Genomic DNA, 18,569 nt, shown 5'->3' on the forward strand with positions numbered 1-18,569 from the left:
GATTCCGACCCTTGCCCTAGTTACATAGATCTTGGCTTTTGACTTCATCCAGGCAGAACTTTAAGATACACACTTTAAACAACTCTTCGAACACTACCATCTTTCAAATCATTCACCCATCCACTGATCTTACTATCTTTCTTGATGAGAGCGTGATTTTTCAGGTACTCTACATCTTCTTTGACTGATTCATCGATGTCATCAGCCGACATGGGCATGAATGACATCAAATCAACATCGGGTCCTGGATATCCATTGGACTTCAATGTTTGGCGGAATTTATCCTCTGTAAACGTGAAGAATCCACAGTCCGTCTTTTAACATGGGAAGGGGAAGGGGGTGGGATGGGGGCGGAGTATCCATCAAATCAAGCAGTAATGAGTAATATGATGTTGAGTTTTACATTGTGAGAAAAACACGCCATTTGTCAGCCTTCAGCATTCTTCGTCCTTTTGCACAATGCTCTGTCATTGTCATTGTCATGAGAAAGATATAATTAAACTCACATGATGCATGATGATTATTTCATCTGTACCCAATTGTTGTTGACTGATAACCAAACTTCTAATACTATCTGAAGCCCTACCGCCTCCATTCCTAATTACGTGGGATTCACCTTCTTTGAATCCGAATGCTGAGAATGCGCTATTCCCCAAATACGCATCAGTACTTGTGATTGTTTCTCACACTAGCATTGACGAGCGAAGGATGTAAAGTAAGGAAAGGTAAGGTAAGGAAGGGATTAGGCGGAATGTTGAATGATGAATGGGACATACTCGATTCTTGCATCCATACAGCAAATCAACGCTACCTAAACGAACCACCACGACAAATACAAAGATCAGCATACGACGCACGATCCACGGACAAAATTCCCAGTCGTTCATTCATCATGCTATCTATTCATACTGAATGGCAAAATATACATACCTTCTTAGTTGGTTTAGGACCGATACTCTCCAAGTTCAATTTAGCTCCACGTTTAGTAACGTATGTCTCATTCGATGAGCTCAGTTCATCCGCTACTGATGTATTGGATGTCGAGGATGATAAGACGTTAGGAAGCATACTTGACATTATTGTGAGAGATCACTATGTACTTTGAGGAGTGAAAATGATTCTTGAGAATGCAAAAAGAAGTAAGCATCAGTTGCATTGAGCTTGTTTTATATCTATACCATGACTGAAGCTACGACATCGACATCGACATCGAGGCTAAAGAGGAGATGATTTCATAAGTGGGATTCACTACTGTCTACGAGTACATGACGTCGAAATTGAAGAAGTGTTAGTTCGATTACATCACAGATATCATGTAATCAACCAATAATCGATTCCAGCTCATCAAAATGAAAATAGCCGGTTACAGCGTTATAACCGGTATCATCCTCAAAATCCCATAGGCGACAAAGAGTGATTAGAAACTTCATTAGAAAAACACCATGATCATTTCTAATTGACTGATTTCTATTGAATACAAAAGATGCTTAAACAGCGAATTCGAGTGTAATTCCGGGTGTAAAGCGTTACGTTGACATCCGAACGCATTTGTTAGAGTATCAAAATACAAATATCCCAAATATCGTCCATTCCCATTCATCCCATTCAAACAATCAAACGTTATCTTTCTACCAATCTATAGCTCGTTCACATCTTCCTCGGCGCGGAATAGACATATCATAACAAGTACTGGATCACTTCTTGAGAAGAACGAAACTAGTAGAACACAATGTCAGATCTGAAAGAACCAGGATTCAAGGTGAGCACGTCGTCGTTTGATTAGCTGTCAATTATGTTGATTTGAGCTAATATGTTTATCACAATAGACTAGCGATGTGCTCTCCGTAAGCCTGCTCATTCCATGACCTATAACAAGGCAAGCTTTGTGGACTTATCTGAATCGAATCAACATAGACACTCGCGACCGTATTTGAGAAAATGCCTGATAAGGAGAAACAATCTCAGATAAAGAAGACTAACGGTATCTTCCAACTGAACGTTAAGAATTCCGAAGGGAAAGAAGCAGTCTGGGTGTAGGTTCCAGCTCTCCAACAGGAATTTGATGATCCAAATCGAGCTGACGAACCTGTGAGATGATAGGATTGACCTGAAAAAGGATGGTACAGTCACCAAAGGACCAGCTAAGAAGCCTGGTGAGTGAAAAGGAGCATGTCAAACTACCTCGATTGTCAGACTGTGATGTACGAAATGTATGAAAGTGGCTAATCCACCTTCGCAGACGTCTCCATTTCTCTCAGTGATGGTAGGTTCCTTGATGTTGTGACCCCAAACTAGATAAGATGCCTATGATGACTTCTCGATATAGATACATTCATCGGACTAGCCGACGGAAAGGTGAATGCTCAAAAGGCTTTCATGACCGGAAGTCTGAAAGTGAAGGGTAATGTAAGTTCATAATCATTCTCCAATATCCAATGATTTCAATGGCCTCTCGTGAAGGTTGAGTTGAGACCAAAAGCTGACTTGTACGCACACACTAGGTTATGCTTGCTGTAAGTTGTGTGTCATTGACGATTACCTGATATAGAGCGTTCTGAGCTGACGAGGAGGAACTCAAGACAAAACTCGATGGTGTTCTGAAAGTAAGTTCTATTTTCTCTACTTGTCTATTTCTCTTCATTCTACAAATAATTCGGGATTGGGATTAAGAAATGAGCTGACGAGATTATTCTGCTTGATAGGGTGCAAAAGCCAAGCTTTAATTCCATTATTCCCATGTTTCCCAGATTGTTATGTGTATACGTTGTCTTATCGTATGTATCGAATTACTGAGTGATCTTTGAAAATTGCAGGCGTAAGAGGAGAGGAAGAAGATTGACACTGAGATCAATCGTTTGATTGAGCAATGAGCAATAATGGACACAGGGCGTTATACTTGATTGACAATACACGTCGTCAAGGTGGATAAAAAGTGTCTAAAGTTATTCCTGAGCGATATATAATCATCTATCTCCCTTTTTTTCATTTCTTTCATCCTTCATCTGTTTCTTCTTTTCTCTTGATTCTTAACTGATATTTGGCTTTCTTCGAGTCCGCTTGAGAATATCTTTATCTTATTATTAACTGACATATTTATACTCTCTTTTCACCTACACCGCCGCTAAAACCATTTATCCTATCAAAACGACAATTATACATCTCACGTCAGCTCATTATGACACCCGTACGTTTATCCTCGTCACATTGTCGTCACTCGTGCTACTATATTCTCGATGCTAATGGACACTGGATCATCGGCTAACATTTCGCTTCATTATACATAAAGGTTACTCCCAGCAGAAAGGCTATCATGCCTCCATCTCCCCCAACTCCTTCAACCCCTTCGAATTCTTTGGTAATTCGACACCGACCGGGGCCGATCAGCCCGTTCAAGGTCCCTCCCATGCCTTCCACGCCTACCCGAACACCCAAGACCCACAAAGTCAGTGTTCAGGTCAAGGCTGAAAGAGATACGAGTGCTTCGACGGCAATTGTGAGAGATCAATCTGCTTGTGTTACTTGTAATTTCCAGCTGACGTTATAATCCAGGTTCCCAGACGCATAGATGTATGTTCGGTGCCAACCCTACGTGGAAAAGCTCAATCACTGATTCAACTTTGTTTCACTAGCTTCCTCCCACTCCTACCTCCCGAGCTCCCAATGTAATTCGACGATCTCGCACAATCACCCCTTCACCGCGGAGACGGTCCTCCGTTACCCCCATTCGGACCAAGATTCCGTGCCTTTCATCGTCCGCTGGATTCCAAGCGAAACTCGCTGCAATCCGATCAAGGGACACAACGAGGAGAAACAAGACTCCCATTTCTGGGCCAAATTCCTATTCTAATCGCGGTAGATTACCAACTTTACCTGCTGACGGTGACGAGGAGGAAGTCAGGTTCTGGATGCAAGATCAACGACAGGGTTCTTCCTCAGAAGCTGTCAGTTTTGCGATCATCTTCTTGTTCTATTGAAACCTGAAACACGCGCTGACGAGATTTATAGGCTATTGAGATAGATGATAATGATGACGATGATGCAGACCACCCAAGTCCATCCGATGCTCTCATTCATCAAAACCAATTTCCCCCCTTTCACTCTGTTTCGGGCATTCACGACAACGACCTCGATCGAGAAGGATCAGAATTTTCGACAGCCTCGCTCAGATCTGCAGCAACTCCCTTCAGTCGAGCTCCAACCCTCGATTTCAGAGATGTTCGGTACGGAAGGACATATCCTCAAGGTGAAGGGAGAATTCGGAACGGTAGCAATGCTGTTAGCCCGCCAGCTAATAGCACAGCCGCATTATGTTCTATCCCCGTGGCTCTTGCCGGCTCCATCTCCAAGATCAGCGAGCTCATCAGGACACTCATTGCCAAAAACATCGAGGATAGTAAGGCGCCGTTAATGAATGATTCAGACAAGCTGAATTTGGTTCACATTGCCATTTTCAGAGGTGAAACGGATAAATATCGAGCCATCCTCAGCAGTATCCAAAAAGATCTACGTGAGTGTTGCTTCATACAGATAGGTCCTCTTGTAAAAGCAACCAAGCTGAATGAACATTCCACGTCGCAGAAGAAGGGGGTGATGTCGAGGTGCCAAAAGAATGTATATCTACAATCTTGAGTCTCCTCAAAACATCATTGCTGCAAGCGATAAAAACGGACTTCTTGGAATATAGAAGTCCCGCTTACAGAGGATCAATGGAAGTGAGGAAATCTACTTGGTATGCTGACTTCAAGAATTACATCAAGTTTTCGATGCAAATGCTGCCCAACGATCTTCAGAAGGAGAAAGCGGAAGACATCATCCTGTCCTTTCGAGCTGTCACCAGCGATAGGACACATACAAACGATACCATAAGTGGGTTGAATCTCTTGCTCGGCTCTTACCATTCTCGAGTGGAAACTGATGTTGGCTGATCCATCCTCAGTCACTCTAAGTGAAAGCTTTGACGGTGTCAATGTTGTCACAGTACGGAAGCTCGCAGAAGCGATCATCGACTTTTTCGCTGCCACCATCAATGTAGCTTGGAGTAGATAGGGTGCAAAGATAATATTGGCGCTAGCTGTGCATATAGGTGAAGCACAACTTGACCATGTATACAGATAGACTGTACGATAGTACGATAATCGTGCAATAACGGAAGGATGAAATGTTGATTGGAGAATGCACCAAGATCTCATGCCGAAAACGTTCGATTTGCACAATATGCATGAAAAGATGCTACTGATATATCTGCTATACAATGCAATGCAAAAATCTTCTACTCTTCTCTGCCATGTTGCTCAAACGTCTCTCCGTCCTTCTCTCCGATTTCAGCATCTCCATTGACCTGATCACCTACTACCGTGACGTTGTCCGTTTCTTCCATTTCCGCATCTATCTCATCATCTTCTTGAACGCTCTCCTTATGAATCCCATTTCCATTTGCCCCATTCATCCCATCTCCATTGACGTTTAAATTCCCATTTCCACCCACATCATCTACCTTGTTCTTACCTTTATCCTTCACTTTTTCCTTTTCGTAGATTTGAGGCGGATCAATCCTATCGAAGAAAGAATCTATCCATCTTGAGATAATATCATTTTCTGAACCTTTGATCAAGTCATAAAAAGTTGGATTTTTTTTCAGCCTATATGCGAAAAACGTATAATTCAACAAATCCATCAGATCTCTTTTCCTGAAATCTGTTATTTTCGGTCGGTTAGATTGAGGCGGTGGAGGTGGTTCCCTATTTTTGATCATCTTCTTGAGGATATTATCGATTTCACTTATTCTTCTTCTTCCTCTTTCCCTTTCTTGCGAAATAGAAACAGAGTTAGAATTAGACTGTTGCTGTTGATGACCACCTTGAAGTAGATCGGGCAGAGAGGATTCTAGTGATAATCCATCATTCAATATTCTTGATATCAAAATAGTTTGTTCATTTTGACACATTATGAACAATTTACTATTTCCATTTGATCCATTTCCTGTAATTTGAGGAGACGCAGATGGTGATGCTATACCTTGCATTTTGATCAATTCTTTATTCGAATAATTGATTATTCTTCTTTCATACAAATCTTTTCCGTTCTTATCTTTTTTATTCGTTTTAGTTATAGGTGTAGTTTGAGTATATTGAGCAGAAAGGATAATGACATTATTTGATCTGACTGGGATTGTCCAGCATAAAATTCTAGGAAGGATTAGACATTTCAATATTCCAGATGCGAACAGTTCAAGTACTAAAGATAAATTACTTGGATTTGAATTCGGATGAATGTATCCTATACCATGCAAGATCGGTTCGAACAATCCTCGATCTCTCAATCTTAGTAGTAAAGGTTCGACATGATCTCTCGGTGTTGATAAGAAACCATTTAAATCCATTTCTGTTCCTGATTGAGTGACGAGATCAGTTGCTAGATTTATGCAAGCTTGTCTTGAGGGGACAAATGTGATCACTGATCCGTTCACTGTTTTTAGTATGTCATGTGTCGGCTTCACCATTGATCGGAGTAATGTAGGTCCGTGAGGTATGGTGAATGGTTTGATCGATACAGAGATTGGATTACCCCTATTGGCAGGCGTGAAGTTGAATAATGCGGGAGGTTGTGACGATGCTATGTCGTCTGATGAGTGGTCCGATGAAGTCACAATGTCCAAACCAAGCCAATTGCCAAGTGTGGAAGGGTCATCTAGTGAGGAGGTGATTCCAACCATTCTTGTCCGAGCGGATCGGGCGTATGACAAAATCTTGGCTATACAAAGCTCATACATCTCGTCTAGGAGATGAAGATCTTCCAGGACATACAGACCCAGTTTGAGGAGACGCAGAGTGTCATCAATCTTTTCATTGTTGATCATGGCGAAGGGAGTGGTCACTCCAATCACGCCTCTCGGTGCTGTAAGTCTGGAGAAATCTCCTGAACCGAGTAAAGCGTGAATGTCGATATTCTTGCCTCTAGGACAGATCGATCGAAGTCGAGCTACCGTCTCGTGAACAGCATGATGTTGAGGGACAACGACTAGAACAACAGCTTCCTTGTTGTGACGGAATGCGTTCCTATTGTACAACCAAGTCAGTTACCTAAGAACAATCGGATGAATAGTCAACTGACCAGATTGCCGCTTCTCCAAGGAACGATTTGCCACTTCCAACCGGAGCTGATATCAGAGCGTTTACGCTAGTATTGTACATTGTCCAAAATGCTTGACTTTGTATGCTATTCAAGGTGGTCATAGTATTCTTATAAGCAGATTCTAGGGCAGGATCATCAAGACATGAAAGTCGGAGGAAAGGAATATCCAGTAATTCCGTTCGAGGTGGGGGATGGTTCGGCATCACGAGGTCAGATAGATCGATGGTGATTTGCTCATGAGACCATAACCATCTATCTGAAATTGACACGATCGATATTGATGATGGTGGCATATCATCGAACGGTAGTACGAAGTCGAGATCAACCATTGATGTTGTAGGTTGTATACGTACACTTCTCCATTGATAGATCTTCAACCCCTCTTCATCTTGAGCCCAGACGTAAAACGGCTCACTACCACCCGAGACCTTGTTGTTCCATTTGAATTGAGGTTCTACCCTTACGCTTATCTGAAGCAGGTCATGACTTATCGGTCGAAGTTTGTAGGCCATACCTACTGTCGGGAACATATCTGCAGCATCGAGTACAGCTTGGCCATGTTTTTCATTCATGTGAATAAACTCTCCTAATTCAGTGGCAGACATGCTTCGGAAGTCCGCTATTGTCATGTCATCTGTCGTGTATTGGTTGAGTTTGTGCAGGGTATCTCGGTGAAGGATATTGAGTTGAGCCAGACCATGATCGTATACCCATTGCCGCTGTTCAATGCATTTACTCAGCTCGACAAGAAGGTAGGCGCAGTTAGCCCAATGTCGACTAAGGGCGATCTCAAGCAAGGCTCGTATGATACGAGCGGCGTTCTGGAATGACCATCAGCTGATTGGTCTTTCGTGTTATTTGCTGACAACCTACTTGAGCGACATAAGCGGCATCCGAGACCAACGCGAAATCTTCTATGTACACCTTCGACACATGGGCTTGAAGAAGGATATTTACTTTTCCACGTTTGTCCGTCGCTCCTCCCTATCAATCAAGCGGCGTCAGCTTGCAACCACCTGTCTCCCATATCCAGCAGCTTACCGCAACCTCCAAAGGAATCACATCACTCTTGTTGATAGCTTCAAGCTCTTCAACCTCATTTTCTCGCAATTGTATTTGATCAAACTATAGTGGAGATCAGCTTTACTATCCTTCAAAGATCATTCCTGATTCCGAAGCTGACCTCGGTAGCTTCACAAAGCATTTGGAACAGATCCGCATTACTCATTCTGGGGTTGAATTTGGTATCTACACAGTCCATTTAGCAGCTGTTCTAGTGGTAGATCGTATGATATCAAGGTAGTGAGAACTTACTGAACACTTCGATAGTTTGATATCTCAAATAGTATTTTGCAGCTATTCTTCCTAAATCAGATATAGCAAAAGTGTTCGAGATTTCATCGTATCTTATCATCTTCGCTGCTTGAAGTAGCCGAGCAGCTTGAGAGATGAGCTCATTACGTTTGTTACCGAGTTGAGGATCATCTTTGATCACGTCGTGAGGCATACCTAGGGACAGTCCAGTCCGTTAGCCCAATTGTCCACATATTGAAGAACAGCCAAAGGCTCACCATATATAAACGGTTCTTTTCGCATTCGCACTGGGAACGACGGTAGGTGTTAGCTCGATGACATGGCCAGTCTCATTATACCTACCAAACAAATACGTGTAGCCTAACCACTGTATTGCTTCCGGTACATTTGCGATAGTGCCTAGAGCAACTTCCGCATTCAAGGAGTCTACCATACCAGGGATAAATCTATGGCTATTGTCAGCTATGCGTCATCCAAGTCATGAACTTGGCAGCTTACTTTGATTCGATAGGATGCTAATACCATCCGTCAATCAGCAATGACCCGAATTCGGGAAAAGGGAGACCTACTTGAGCCATGATAGTATGTAAATAATGATCGAGCTTATCTTGAGTAGTGCAAATATATCCCACACCACTAGTCTCGTACCCTGGACGACCTGCTCGGCCGAAGATCTGATTGACATTATATTAGCTGTTATCGTTGGATAGCTATAACAAGAGACAGCATACTTGAAGAACATCCAAGACGGATAAATCCATGAATGAACCCTTATTGGAGTCATACACTTGAGTACCTTTGATGATGACTGCATGGGCAGGCAGATTGACACCCCACGCTAAAGTTGAAGTACAACACAAAACCTATCGTGTATGGCATGACCTTATTAGTTCTCTACTGGTTACTTCGTGACAGACATTTATAGAAAGCTCACGTTGATGGCATTATCCTCAAACATTCTTTCCATCATATTCCTGTCACTTCTCAACATTCCAGCATGATGTATTCCAAAACCATTTTCAAATAACTCTTTCATTTCTTTGTTCCTACTTGTTCCAATATCCCTCTTGTATAGACCATATTTCGGATGATCGATGGTTTCGAAAAATGTCGAGACCCCTTCTTCTATAGCCATCTCTTTCAGCTTCTGCGCAGTTTTGACTGTTTCTTTTCGTGCATGAACGAAAACCATCACTTGATGTCCCGCCTGTACCATTTCCGATACCTACGCCCGGTACATCAGCAGCTGTATCGTGTGCATGAAGGGAGGATTCACCTTGTCAAAAACAACTCTATCCATATTTCGAACTGAAAGCTGTGATCTAGGTTTCCCGGAAACACCTATAAAATGTTGTTCTAGCGGTACAGGTCTGAAAGAAGCATCGAAGAAGAATAATCCTTGGTATCGATTGACTCTGCGACGATCTGTTAGCTCTTTTTTGACTGTAATATAACCGTAAGCTCACCTCAAGAAATCGCTGACATCGATATAATTGGGCAAAGTAGCACTCAAGCCAACGATACGAATCAAAGATTGACTTGATTCTACCTATATCGGGGGAAGACCAATCGTTGATCAGCTTTACAATTATGCAACTGCGTCACCGATACCCACTTGTCTCAAGGTTCTAGCTACAATAGTCTCGATGACAGCACCTCGATCTTCATTCAACAAGTGGACTTCGTCGATGATGAGAAGTTTGACTTTCTGTATTACCGAGTATGTCAGCTTGGCGATTTCAGAGCAATTCGCGGAAGACAGCTGAAGGTAACTCACAGACGCCAATTCTCCCTCTCCTGTAGGTTTCCTAGTTACCACATCCCATTTCTCCGGAGTCGTCACGATAATTTGAGTTTCGCTTATCTCTTGTCTCGTTAATTGCATGTCACCGGTCAATTCTCTAACTTTGATTCCGAGCCATGCCAGTCGTTTGCCAAATTTAGCGACGATTTCAGCTGCTAAAGCTTTCATTGGAGCCACATAGATGACTTTGAACGCATCTCGATTCAGGTTGAATCCTGATGGATGGGTTGAAGGACCTGGTATGACGTGTTGGGAGAGGACTCGTATGATGGACATGATCGCTACGTCGGTTTTACCCTATACAAAGGCATTTGCTCAGCATACCAGTAAAGCACAGAAAGGACAAGTAATACTGACAGCACCAGTGGGAGCTACAAGCAGAAGAAATCAGCACCGGCGACAACGATATTTACTTGAAGCCACTCACCACAAACAAGCATATTCTCATTAGTATTCATCGCTGTCGGTTGAACGATACTTTGCATCCTATTCAGTTCAACATATTTCTGATACGAAAAAATCAGCTAACGATAACCGACAGGCCAAATTAGCTGACTTATACGTACGAAACAACCCCTCGCCAATCTAGGTAAATCAGCTATTTTCACTGGTCTCTCATTTCTTTTAGGAGGAACAGGGTTTTGTGGAGGTACGGTGACTTCTTCGAAATTCTGAGTAGTTAATCATTGCAATCAGCCTCATTATCGATTTTGGTGGATCATATATGTGAGATAACTTACGTCGTTTATATGTCTTTGAGTCCCCATAGGAAGAGCCATCTTACCTCCATAAGATGAGGAAACGGCTTTTGATCCTGAGGCTGTATATACGTGAGGTAACAATTCTTGCTCTACTATACGCTATTGCCTCAAGTCTGTCAGCATTCGATGTAGCCAGCGAGCCAGCGCAACCAGTACAGCTGTCTAACTGTCGAAGCTTACAGGACCATCCTCCGAAAACATCGCTTTTGGTCTTTCAAGTTGTTCTTGTATCCTCCTTTCTATATCTTCAGCTGAACCAATGACATCTGAAATATTGATATGAGTTTTTCTGTCTTTCCCTTTACCAGCTCTTATAGTCGTACGCGAATGGTACGAATTGTTGTTCTATTTGAAAGCAATAGGACGTAAGCTGATCAATCGTTCACCGCGATTGTAGTCCACAAACAAGAACCTGGGTATTCTCGAATTCCCAAGAAACGAGGAACAGGTAAAGCCAAAATCACCGCACAAGGCTTCTTGACCGACAAGGACCGACAAGGCCTAAGAGCTTTTGCCAAGATGTAGGATAATGACTCACAGATTCATTATTGACTTCATCAACGATCATATCTCTCGCACCAGGTTTCAAGATTTCTTCAACTAATTCTAATCCATGACCTTCAAAACCCATTATCTCGATGAGCTCAGATTGGATTTCATCATTGTTTCTCGAGCTCGATAATAGGGAGATGAGAGAGGTGAAAGTACTTTGAATGGGTAAATGGCTTGATTTGCGTGAATGAGTTATCAGTATTTCGGTTCATGTAAAGTTCGTCGGCTGAAGAGATTCGCTTTTGACTTTGATGAAAATGATGTGGTGATCAAGGAATGAGAGAACATACGTTTGTATTCTACTTAACAAGTTTGAACCAAAGCTTTCTCGCCTCGGTGTAGGAGCATACTCATCCTTCCTAGATGGAGAAGAAGTAGACGTTGAAGGTCCAGCTTCGTCCGATGGTAGATAATCTAATATACTAGGCCATGTAGTGGTTCCAAATACAGGTTCGACCACTTCATCATCATCATCGTAGCTTACAGAAGGACTGTTCCACCTCGCATATTAGCTTTTTGTAGTTGCCTCAGAAACATTATGGATATAAAAGCTCACTGAGTCGATTGCCATGATTCTAAAAGTGATTCCCATTCTGAGTCTGTCGAAGAAGGGGTAGAGGACTCAAAAAATGATGAGAGATGATGATGCACCGACATTCTAATCTACGGCACAGAAGGGAAATAGGCAGAGAGGAGCAGGGGAGGGAGCGAGATTTCCGACAGGTCACGAGAGGAGCTTAGGATTGCCGACCGATAATGTAAAGTAATGAAGAGTGAAGAGTGAAGACTTGAAATACGATTCAATCATGGACTGACTATATTATTATTGACTGGTACTATTTTTTACAGACATCCCAAAATGAACGATGAACATGAATCGGATCCGAGATTTGACCCCCACGGGGACGATCTGTCTACTACTGGAAAACATCCCATATATGGGAGACCATCTTCTCTTTCGAAAGAGGTGCAATGAAGCGGGTAAACGATCACGAGTGAATACCTCGACAGCGTTCATCTATATCTGAAACCGATATAACAGGTTGACGATACGATATATGCATACAAACATTCAGGTAAATGGATAAAACTTTGGGAAAAAACAAGATCTTCAAAATACCCTTAAACCACCTAATCCGCTTAGACCTTCCCCATCAACACCAGCATCCACTTCCACTCTCTTCTCAGCTACTGCCCCAGACATACCTACACCCCCGAACAGCGAAGAGAACAACTCATCAACTTGCTCTTCATGCCACCCGTTGGAAAGTGGTATAGGTACAACGAAATTTTGAGCTTTTTCATGGACGGTGTATCTGCGTAAAAATGGGAAGTTAGCAGATGATCACAAGCCATCTCTAATGACCCCTCATTTGTATTCTCATTTGACTGATCATGAGAAAATTGACTCACCTCAATTTTCTACCTTTACTACCACCTCTTTCAGCTTCTCTCTTTTTCTTCTTTTCTTTTCTAAGATGACTTAGATCCGCAGCTGGACCTGAACCTGATCTACTCTCTATAACTTCACGAAGTAGAGATCTATATCCTGATTCCTCAGATTCCATCAAAGTCTTATCAGAATCTCTCTAATCAGAGCAAAAGTAATGAGATCAGCATCAATTCAGACTCAAAGGAATAAATATGATGTGATGAGAGAACGTGTGAAGACTCACTTTACTAGCTAAACCAACTTCTATAGCTTCTATTACACCTCCCGAACCATTCTTGATTGATTGAAGGAATTTACTTCCTCCAGCTTGTTTTGAGCCTAATTGTAACGATGCAGCTTGGATTTTCGAAGACCATTTATCCAATATTGGTAGCATTTCTAGATGATTATTATCACTTATATTTAAACTTGATTCAGCACTCTGTTTCCAATATTCTTCTTCATCATATTCATCTCTTTTCCTCTTATTACCCACTTCTCTTAGTTTTTCGACATTTGGTAATAAAGTGTTTTCCCTTAAAGTGAACAAACGTTCGTTCAGTTCACATAGAGATTTCAGGATTTCAGCTTTCTTCGTAGCTATTTCGCCTTCTGGATCTGATGGATCGAGTGTCGGTAATGACGTTGATGTTGAAAGTGCTTTTTGGAATGTTATTCGAAGAGTCAACAGTGATTCGAACAATGCCTGTGGGGTGTGTGTCAGCGAGATGTCCTGGTACAGAGGGAGTAAGGGAGAAATGTCATGTCATGTAGTTCTCGATAGAAATCAAGAGGAATGAATAGGTCATATTATGTACCCTTCTCCCAACGGGTACGTGCTACGTTTGTCTCTTCAACTCACTTTTTGTCGTCTGATTCCTACACCTTTTTCGATGTCCTTCAACCTCGAATCTCTCAATGAAGCCATTGGGTCGTATGATTTGTTTGATTTTGATTTCGATTGAGGTTTCTGGTTTTCTTCTTCTTCATCTTCCTCTTCTTCCTCTTCTTCCTCATCATCCTCTTCTTCGTCGTCTTCATCCATATCGTCGTCTTCATCTTCACTCTCCTCTTCCGCATCGTCTTCGTCTTCGTCATCCTCGTCGCTTCCCTCGACATCACCAAAAGCCATCCCTCCTCCTTCCTCCCCATCATCATCATCATCATCATCATCATCATCATCAACGAAGATCTTCTGTCGTCCAGTGGTCACACCTTGATATTTACTTCCTCTCAAAGTTCCTCCTACACCCTCTTCATCGTTGAGCTGCATTCTCAATCTTGAAGGTCCCACATCCAAATAATGTTCTTTCCCTTCATCTCCATCTCGTTTGGGGATAGAAAGGGAATCCAAAGAAGTGTAAGCTGATTCCGGATCGACATTTTTAGGTGTTGATGATAGTTTCTTCAACTGATCAGCTAATGTTTGACCTGACATCTTGATTTGATACTCTCGTGGTTGGTCGTTGTCAACAGTAAGACGTATCTGAGAGGTAGAAGAATACTTATACGGTGTATGACATGGGTTATTTACGATGGATATTAAGGAGGTTCAAAATTATCTTTCAAACAGCAAAAAACCTCCACCCGGCACAAATTCAACTGTTCATTCTTTATTACCTAATCTGGTGATATTATGTAATAATTACCCAACGCGTGGTTTATAGTGTATATGAGTGATGTTTTGACTTTGCAATAATGCACAGTTTCTGTAGTGAATTAATCAACGAGTGCCTCTTATTAACCCAACTGATACATTCCTCTTGTATTCTTCTACCTCTTTTCATTGACATTGATAATCGTCCTCATCTCTCACAGAAACTGTTCTCTTCTTGGCAAGTCTTCACCACCGGATACTCGCCTACCATGTTCTTCCATCTTTCAGCTTTGAGCGTATTCTTGGTGATCGCATTCTGTGAGTTGAATACATCTATGAAAGTTCCCAAAGCATCTATCTCTCCACCCCTTCCGTCCATTCACCCAGCAATCACATCCCCGATCATTTGGTCTTCATACTGACATGCTTTTTTAGTGGTGGTGTATTACAGATCGAGAATCTTACCTGTCTTATCAAGATATCTACCCACATCTTTAGTAGCAAGATTTACGAATTATGAACCGTTGAGAAATTTCTCTTTCTCAGATCAAGCCGCAGCTGGAATCACATCGAGTAACTTTGATTTGGAATCCAATAATATGGCAGAGGGCAGTGGGGAAGGAAGGATGGGTTTGGACGAAGCTGGAGTTGAAGAAGTGAGGAGGATCATGTGAGTGTTTCCTTCCAAACAAAAAAAGAAAACGATAGCCAAGGCGCCAAATGTCTGAGCGTTTCTCTTTCTCACCTCCTTCTTTCATCCCCATTCCCCCTATCGCTCTCCCCTGTCTCCCGTGTCTCTTCGTCTCCCTTCACCCTTTGCCCTTTGGATATTTTATGCAGACGTACGGGAAGGACAACACGGATCGTCAACGATATCTGTATGCTGATGGCTCATTCCTTACTGATAGGGCAATCGAGAGATGTACTTTCGATCAAGCAAGGTTGATCAGACATAACCGAATCTTAGCTAAAAACGGTATCGCACCAGATGGTAAGTTTTCCATCTCGTTTTAGATCTCCCTGTCTTTCCCCATCTATCCAAATCCGCAGGAAGGTGTCATACTCGTACTGATCATCGCTCGGCAATAGGGACTCCACTCGATAGTAAAGCTATCACCCGACTTTAAACATCTCGACCAGAGATTTGGTTTAATGATTTAGTGAAGTGGAATGGTATCGAGATAAGGACGATAGGATATACCAACTTTCAACAGGACAGAGGAGGTTCGGATTCTCGAATTATGTTATATTATAGAAATTGTTGTGCATCACTTTCTCCATTCTTTTTCCATTCGTTTACATCTCTCCGTGGAGTAAAACACTTTGTATATCGTCATCATTCCCTACTGAGTTGCCAGAAGATCTAGCGGGATGATGATGACGAACATGATTAAGTCGACATCCAGAAGAAGATTCCACACTATACCCTGTGTGTATATGATGTCAAAGGAAACGATACATCGAGAAAAAACACATGAATGCTATTTACGTTTATTCTCCCAAGCTCGTGTCATAAGGGAGGATGGATACCTATGGTTAAACAATCTTCTTATGCACCATAAAGATATTCAAAAAAGGTAGGTTTCTCTTGCCAATTCTTCCTTTCCTTCCCTGCTCCAAATGCAAAGCCATTCCCGTTTCCTTCGAACGATCTAGATATTCCTCCTATCCCACTCGAAATCCCTCCATGAGGCATAGGCATGGGTAAATCGCCAAGATCTGAACCAATATCACTCCAATCACCAGCTGGAATGATTCCACCTCCTGATCCTGTACTTTGCGTGGTGGGTCGAGGTGGTAGAACGAAACTATCGCCTAGAACCGAATAGTCAGAATTCGAACCTTCTCCTTCTGAAGAAGCGTATCTTGATGATGTGTTGGACAAAGTTCTTTCTAATCCAAATGAGACTTCACCAACGTCATTTACATCTAATCTTGACATTTCATCCGTGGGAATAGATCCTTGTGTCATATTTATATCGGTAATTGTAGTTTCACCTTCTTCTAAAGTATATCCTTCAACTGATCCAGATTCGGAAGCAAGGTCTTCATCGTCTCCTCTTTCCGTGGCAGTATCCGATTCTTCACTGGTCGATAGTCCAATAGAGTCAGGTCCAGACTGTGAAGACAACTCAGAAGTTTCTGGTGTGAGTAATGCATTTTGCATATTGGCAGGTCTAGGTTTCGTCATTGATGGAAGGACAATATGAGTTAATCGAATTGATTCGTTCGAGATGGTCGTGTGCTGTTCGCCTAGAGATTGATTGATACTGGTTAGCGTTTGATTCAACTCGTACATTTTTGAACATCGTGAGCGACAAAGTTTCATTTTTGAACACCTAGGACCCGTCTTATCCAAATGAGCAAGGAACGACAACTCACTCCATGAGATCAATTCATAATATCTCGCCAATAGATGAACGACTAATCTTTCGAATCCATCAACAATGTACCAGCTTAGGTGAGCCGGTGATCTTGATATTTCCAATATAGCATGTGCTTGGCCGTGTTCATCTTGAAGGGGCAGAGAAGGCAATAAACCTGTTATTTGATGCTGAACAGGTAATCTCCTTCTCATCGATGTCATTGTATTTATCGATACAGATCCAGATCCAGATCCAGAGCCAGATCCTGAAGCAGAATTAGATTCTTCGTCTTTACTTGTAGATGATGGTATATCAATGAGGGTATCATCAATAATTGTCCAATCATTTGAAGTCTGTTCAGATAATGATAAATTATAACCACCATCTAACCAGCCCTTGATTTCATTTTCGACTTTGCCTACTAGATTTTCAACTCTTCTACCTCTTTTCCTCAATAATGCTCTGGTCCCCTTCAAGGATAAGTTGAATGCTCCATTGACTGAATCGGAAGAGTTGGGATCTTTGGAGGGTAAGACAACGGAAGGTATAGGGGCCGATCTAGGAACGGTATTCGGCGGGAAAGAAGGTTGAAAAGGTCGATACTGTAATGGCACTGGAGGTAAATAATCGGATCTTGAAGGTGTCACGATGTGTGGATTTGATGTGAATGCAGCTGATACGTATGAATTTCACGACTATATGATCAGCTTCATTTATTCAATATGTGTTTGCATTAACCTGGGAGATATGTAGATAAGATATTTGACGAGAGTGGGTTGATCGAACTCACCATTGTCTAATCTCCTAATTACCCTCTTCCCTTTCCCACCTCTACCTTCATTCTTACTAGGTAGTCTAGCTTCACGTCTGGCTTGAACTTTCTCCCTTTGTTGGGCATTGTGAGCTTCGACTTGTCTCAATGAGGTGTTGGTGGGATTTTGAAGGATGGCGGGAAGTCGAAGACTATTCCCATACATATCGAAATCAAAATCAATCAGTACTCGTATAATTCGTTCCATCGATGAGATCGCATTCGGTTTTGAAAGATAGTTGGGTGGCAAATCATCTCAGACGATCAAGGGAAGAACAGACGACTCACGGTGCAGGCGCTGTATCTACTGCGGACATTATGGTTGTTGATATGATTATGAGTATTGACCAAAGTGGTTATGAACGATGTAACATACAAAATGAAAGATTGAAGAGTGTATATCTATACTCGTAGAGATCTAAAGAGGTCGGTTCCGGGATATACAGCGAGTCATCGGCTATCAATCTTCACACGTGTATGGTGTTCTTGGCGCGCCTATCCGCAACATCTCATACCCGTCGATCTTACGCCTAAATTGCACCCGACCAACTTCAACATCAGTCTTCATGTTGTCAATATCGATTGCGCAACATCACTACCTCCAAGTGTACGGCCACGAATATACAGACATCGATAACAAACCATTAACACAAGTGGGAGCGAGCGTGCGCACTAGTAACACATCCCTCGAGGCAACAAGTCGTATCAAATTCAGAGAAGAGAAATCATGGCAGCAGGACTAAAGAGTACGTCAATTGTCTCACTACCATAATCCTTTGTCATACCTCCATACATATCAAA

General features: G+C 42.1%; 7 protein-coding genes across 7 annotated transcripts; 3 read left to right on the plus strand and 4 right to left on the minus strand.

Annotated features, from left to right (window-relative positions):
• Window positions 1–74: 74 nt before the first annotated feature.
• Window positions 75–1,077, minus strand: IL334_007043 (uncharacterized protein; the record flags this gene model as incomplete). Its single annotated transcript, XM_062938737.1, has 4 exons — window positions 75–314; window positions 507–645; window positions 777–811; window positions 931–1,077. 4 exons carry the CDS (start codon window positions 1,075–1,077, stop codon window positions 75–77), a joined length of 561 nt encoding a protein of 186 aa, XP_062794788.1.
• A 652-nt stretch (window positions 1,078–1,729) lies between these two features.
• On the plus strand, window positions 1,730–2,723 carry IL334_007044 (uncharacterized protein; the record flags this gene model as incomplete). Its single annotated transcript, XM_062938738.1, has 9 exons — window positions 1,730–1,759; window positions 1,827–1,844; window positions 1,915–2,033; window positions 2,101–2,153; window positions 2,240–2,263; window positions 2,327–2,406; window positions 2,502–2,513; window positions 2,580–2,603; window positions 2,703–2,723. The coding sequence occupies 9 exons, from the start codon at window positions 1,730–1,732 to the stop codon at window positions 2,721–2,723; spliced, it is 381 nt and encodes a 126-aa protein (XP_062794789.1).
• A 587-nt stretch (window positions 2,724–3,310) lies between these two features.
• IL334_007045 (uncharacterized protein) lies at window positions 3,311–5,046 on the plus strand (the record flags this gene model as incomplete). Its single annotated transcript, XM_062938739.1, has 6 exons — window positions 3,311–3,493; window positions 3,550–3,567; window positions 3,630–3,941; window positions 4,006–4,507; window positions 4,579–4,866; window positions 4,937–5,046. The coding sequence occupies 6 exons, from the start codon at window positions 3,311–3,313 to the stop codon at window positions 5,044–5,046; spliced, it is 1,413 nt and encodes a 470-aa protein (XP_062794790.1).
• A 223-nt stretch (window positions 5,047–5,269) lies between these two features.
• IL334_007046 (uncharacterized protein) lies at window positions 5,270–12,219 on the minus strand (the record flags this gene model as incomplete). The annotated part of the gene is made up of 24 exons (XM_062938740.1): window positions 5,270–7,055; window positions 7,111–7,952; window positions 8,005–8,115; window positions 8,173–8,256; window positions 8,315–8,379; window positions 8,446–8,640; window positions 8,703–8,732; window positions 8,788–8,891; window positions 8,944–8,960; window positions 9,015–9,119; window positions 9,177–9,308; window positions 9,380–9,670; window positions 9,722–9,860; window positions 9,912–9,994; window positions 10,061–10,153; window positions 10,223–10,546; window positions 10,607–10,620; window positions 10,677–10,755; window positions 10,816–10,920; window positions 10,990–11,109; window positions 11,191–11,355; window positions 11,549–11,735; window positions 11,853–12,053; window positions 12,119–12,219. 24 exons carry the CDS (start codon window positions 12,217–12,219, stop codon window positions 5,270–5,272), a joined length of 5,373 nt encoding a protein of 1,790 aa, XP_062794791.1.
• A 454-nt stretch (window positions 12,220–12,673) lies between these two features.
• Window positions 12,674–14,432, minus strand: IL334_007047 (uncharacterized protein; the record flags this gene model as incomplete). Its single annotated transcript, XM_062938741.1, has 4 exons — window positions 12,674–12,878; window positions 12,976–13,151; window positions 13,239–13,700; window positions 13,857–14,432. The coding sequence occupies 4 exons, from the start codon at window positions 14,430–14,432 to the stop codon at window positions 12,674–12,676; spliced, it is 1,419 nt and encodes a 472-aa protein (XP_062794792.1).
• Window positions 14,433–14,860: 428 nt separating this feature from the next.
• On the plus strand, window positions 14,861–15,718 carry IL334_007048 (uncharacterized protein; the record flags this gene model as incomplete). The annotated part of the gene is made up of 4 exons (XM_062938742.1): window positions 14,861–14,909; window positions 15,027–15,261; window positions 15,500–15,582; window positions 15,681–15,718. The coding sequence occupies 4 exons, from the start codon at window positions 14,861–14,863 to the stop codon at window positions 15,716–15,718; spliced, it is 405 nt and encodes a 134-aa protein (XP_062794793.1).
• A 422-nt stretch (window positions 15,719–16,140) lies between these two features.
• IL334_007049 (uncharacterized protein) lies at window positions 16,141–18,085 on the minus strand (the record flags this gene model as incomplete). The annotated part of the gene is made up of 4 exons (XM_062938743.1): window positions 16,141–16,844; window positions 16,974–17,630; window positions 17,748–17,920; window positions 18,057–18,085. The coding sequence occupies 4 exons, from the start codon at window positions 18,083–18,085 to the stop codon at window positions 16,141–16,143; spliced, it is 1,563 nt and encodes a 520-aa protein (XP_062794794.1).
• Between the last annotated feature and the right edge of the window lie 484 nt (window positions 18,086–18,569).

Source organism: Kwoniella shivajii, chromosome 10, assembly GCF_035658355.1.
Source record: "Kwoniella shivajii chromosome 10, complete sequence".
Taxonomy (NCBI): Eukaryota; Fungi; Basidiomycota; class Tremellomycetes; order Tremellales; family Cryptococcaceae; genus Kwoniella; species Kwoniella shivajii.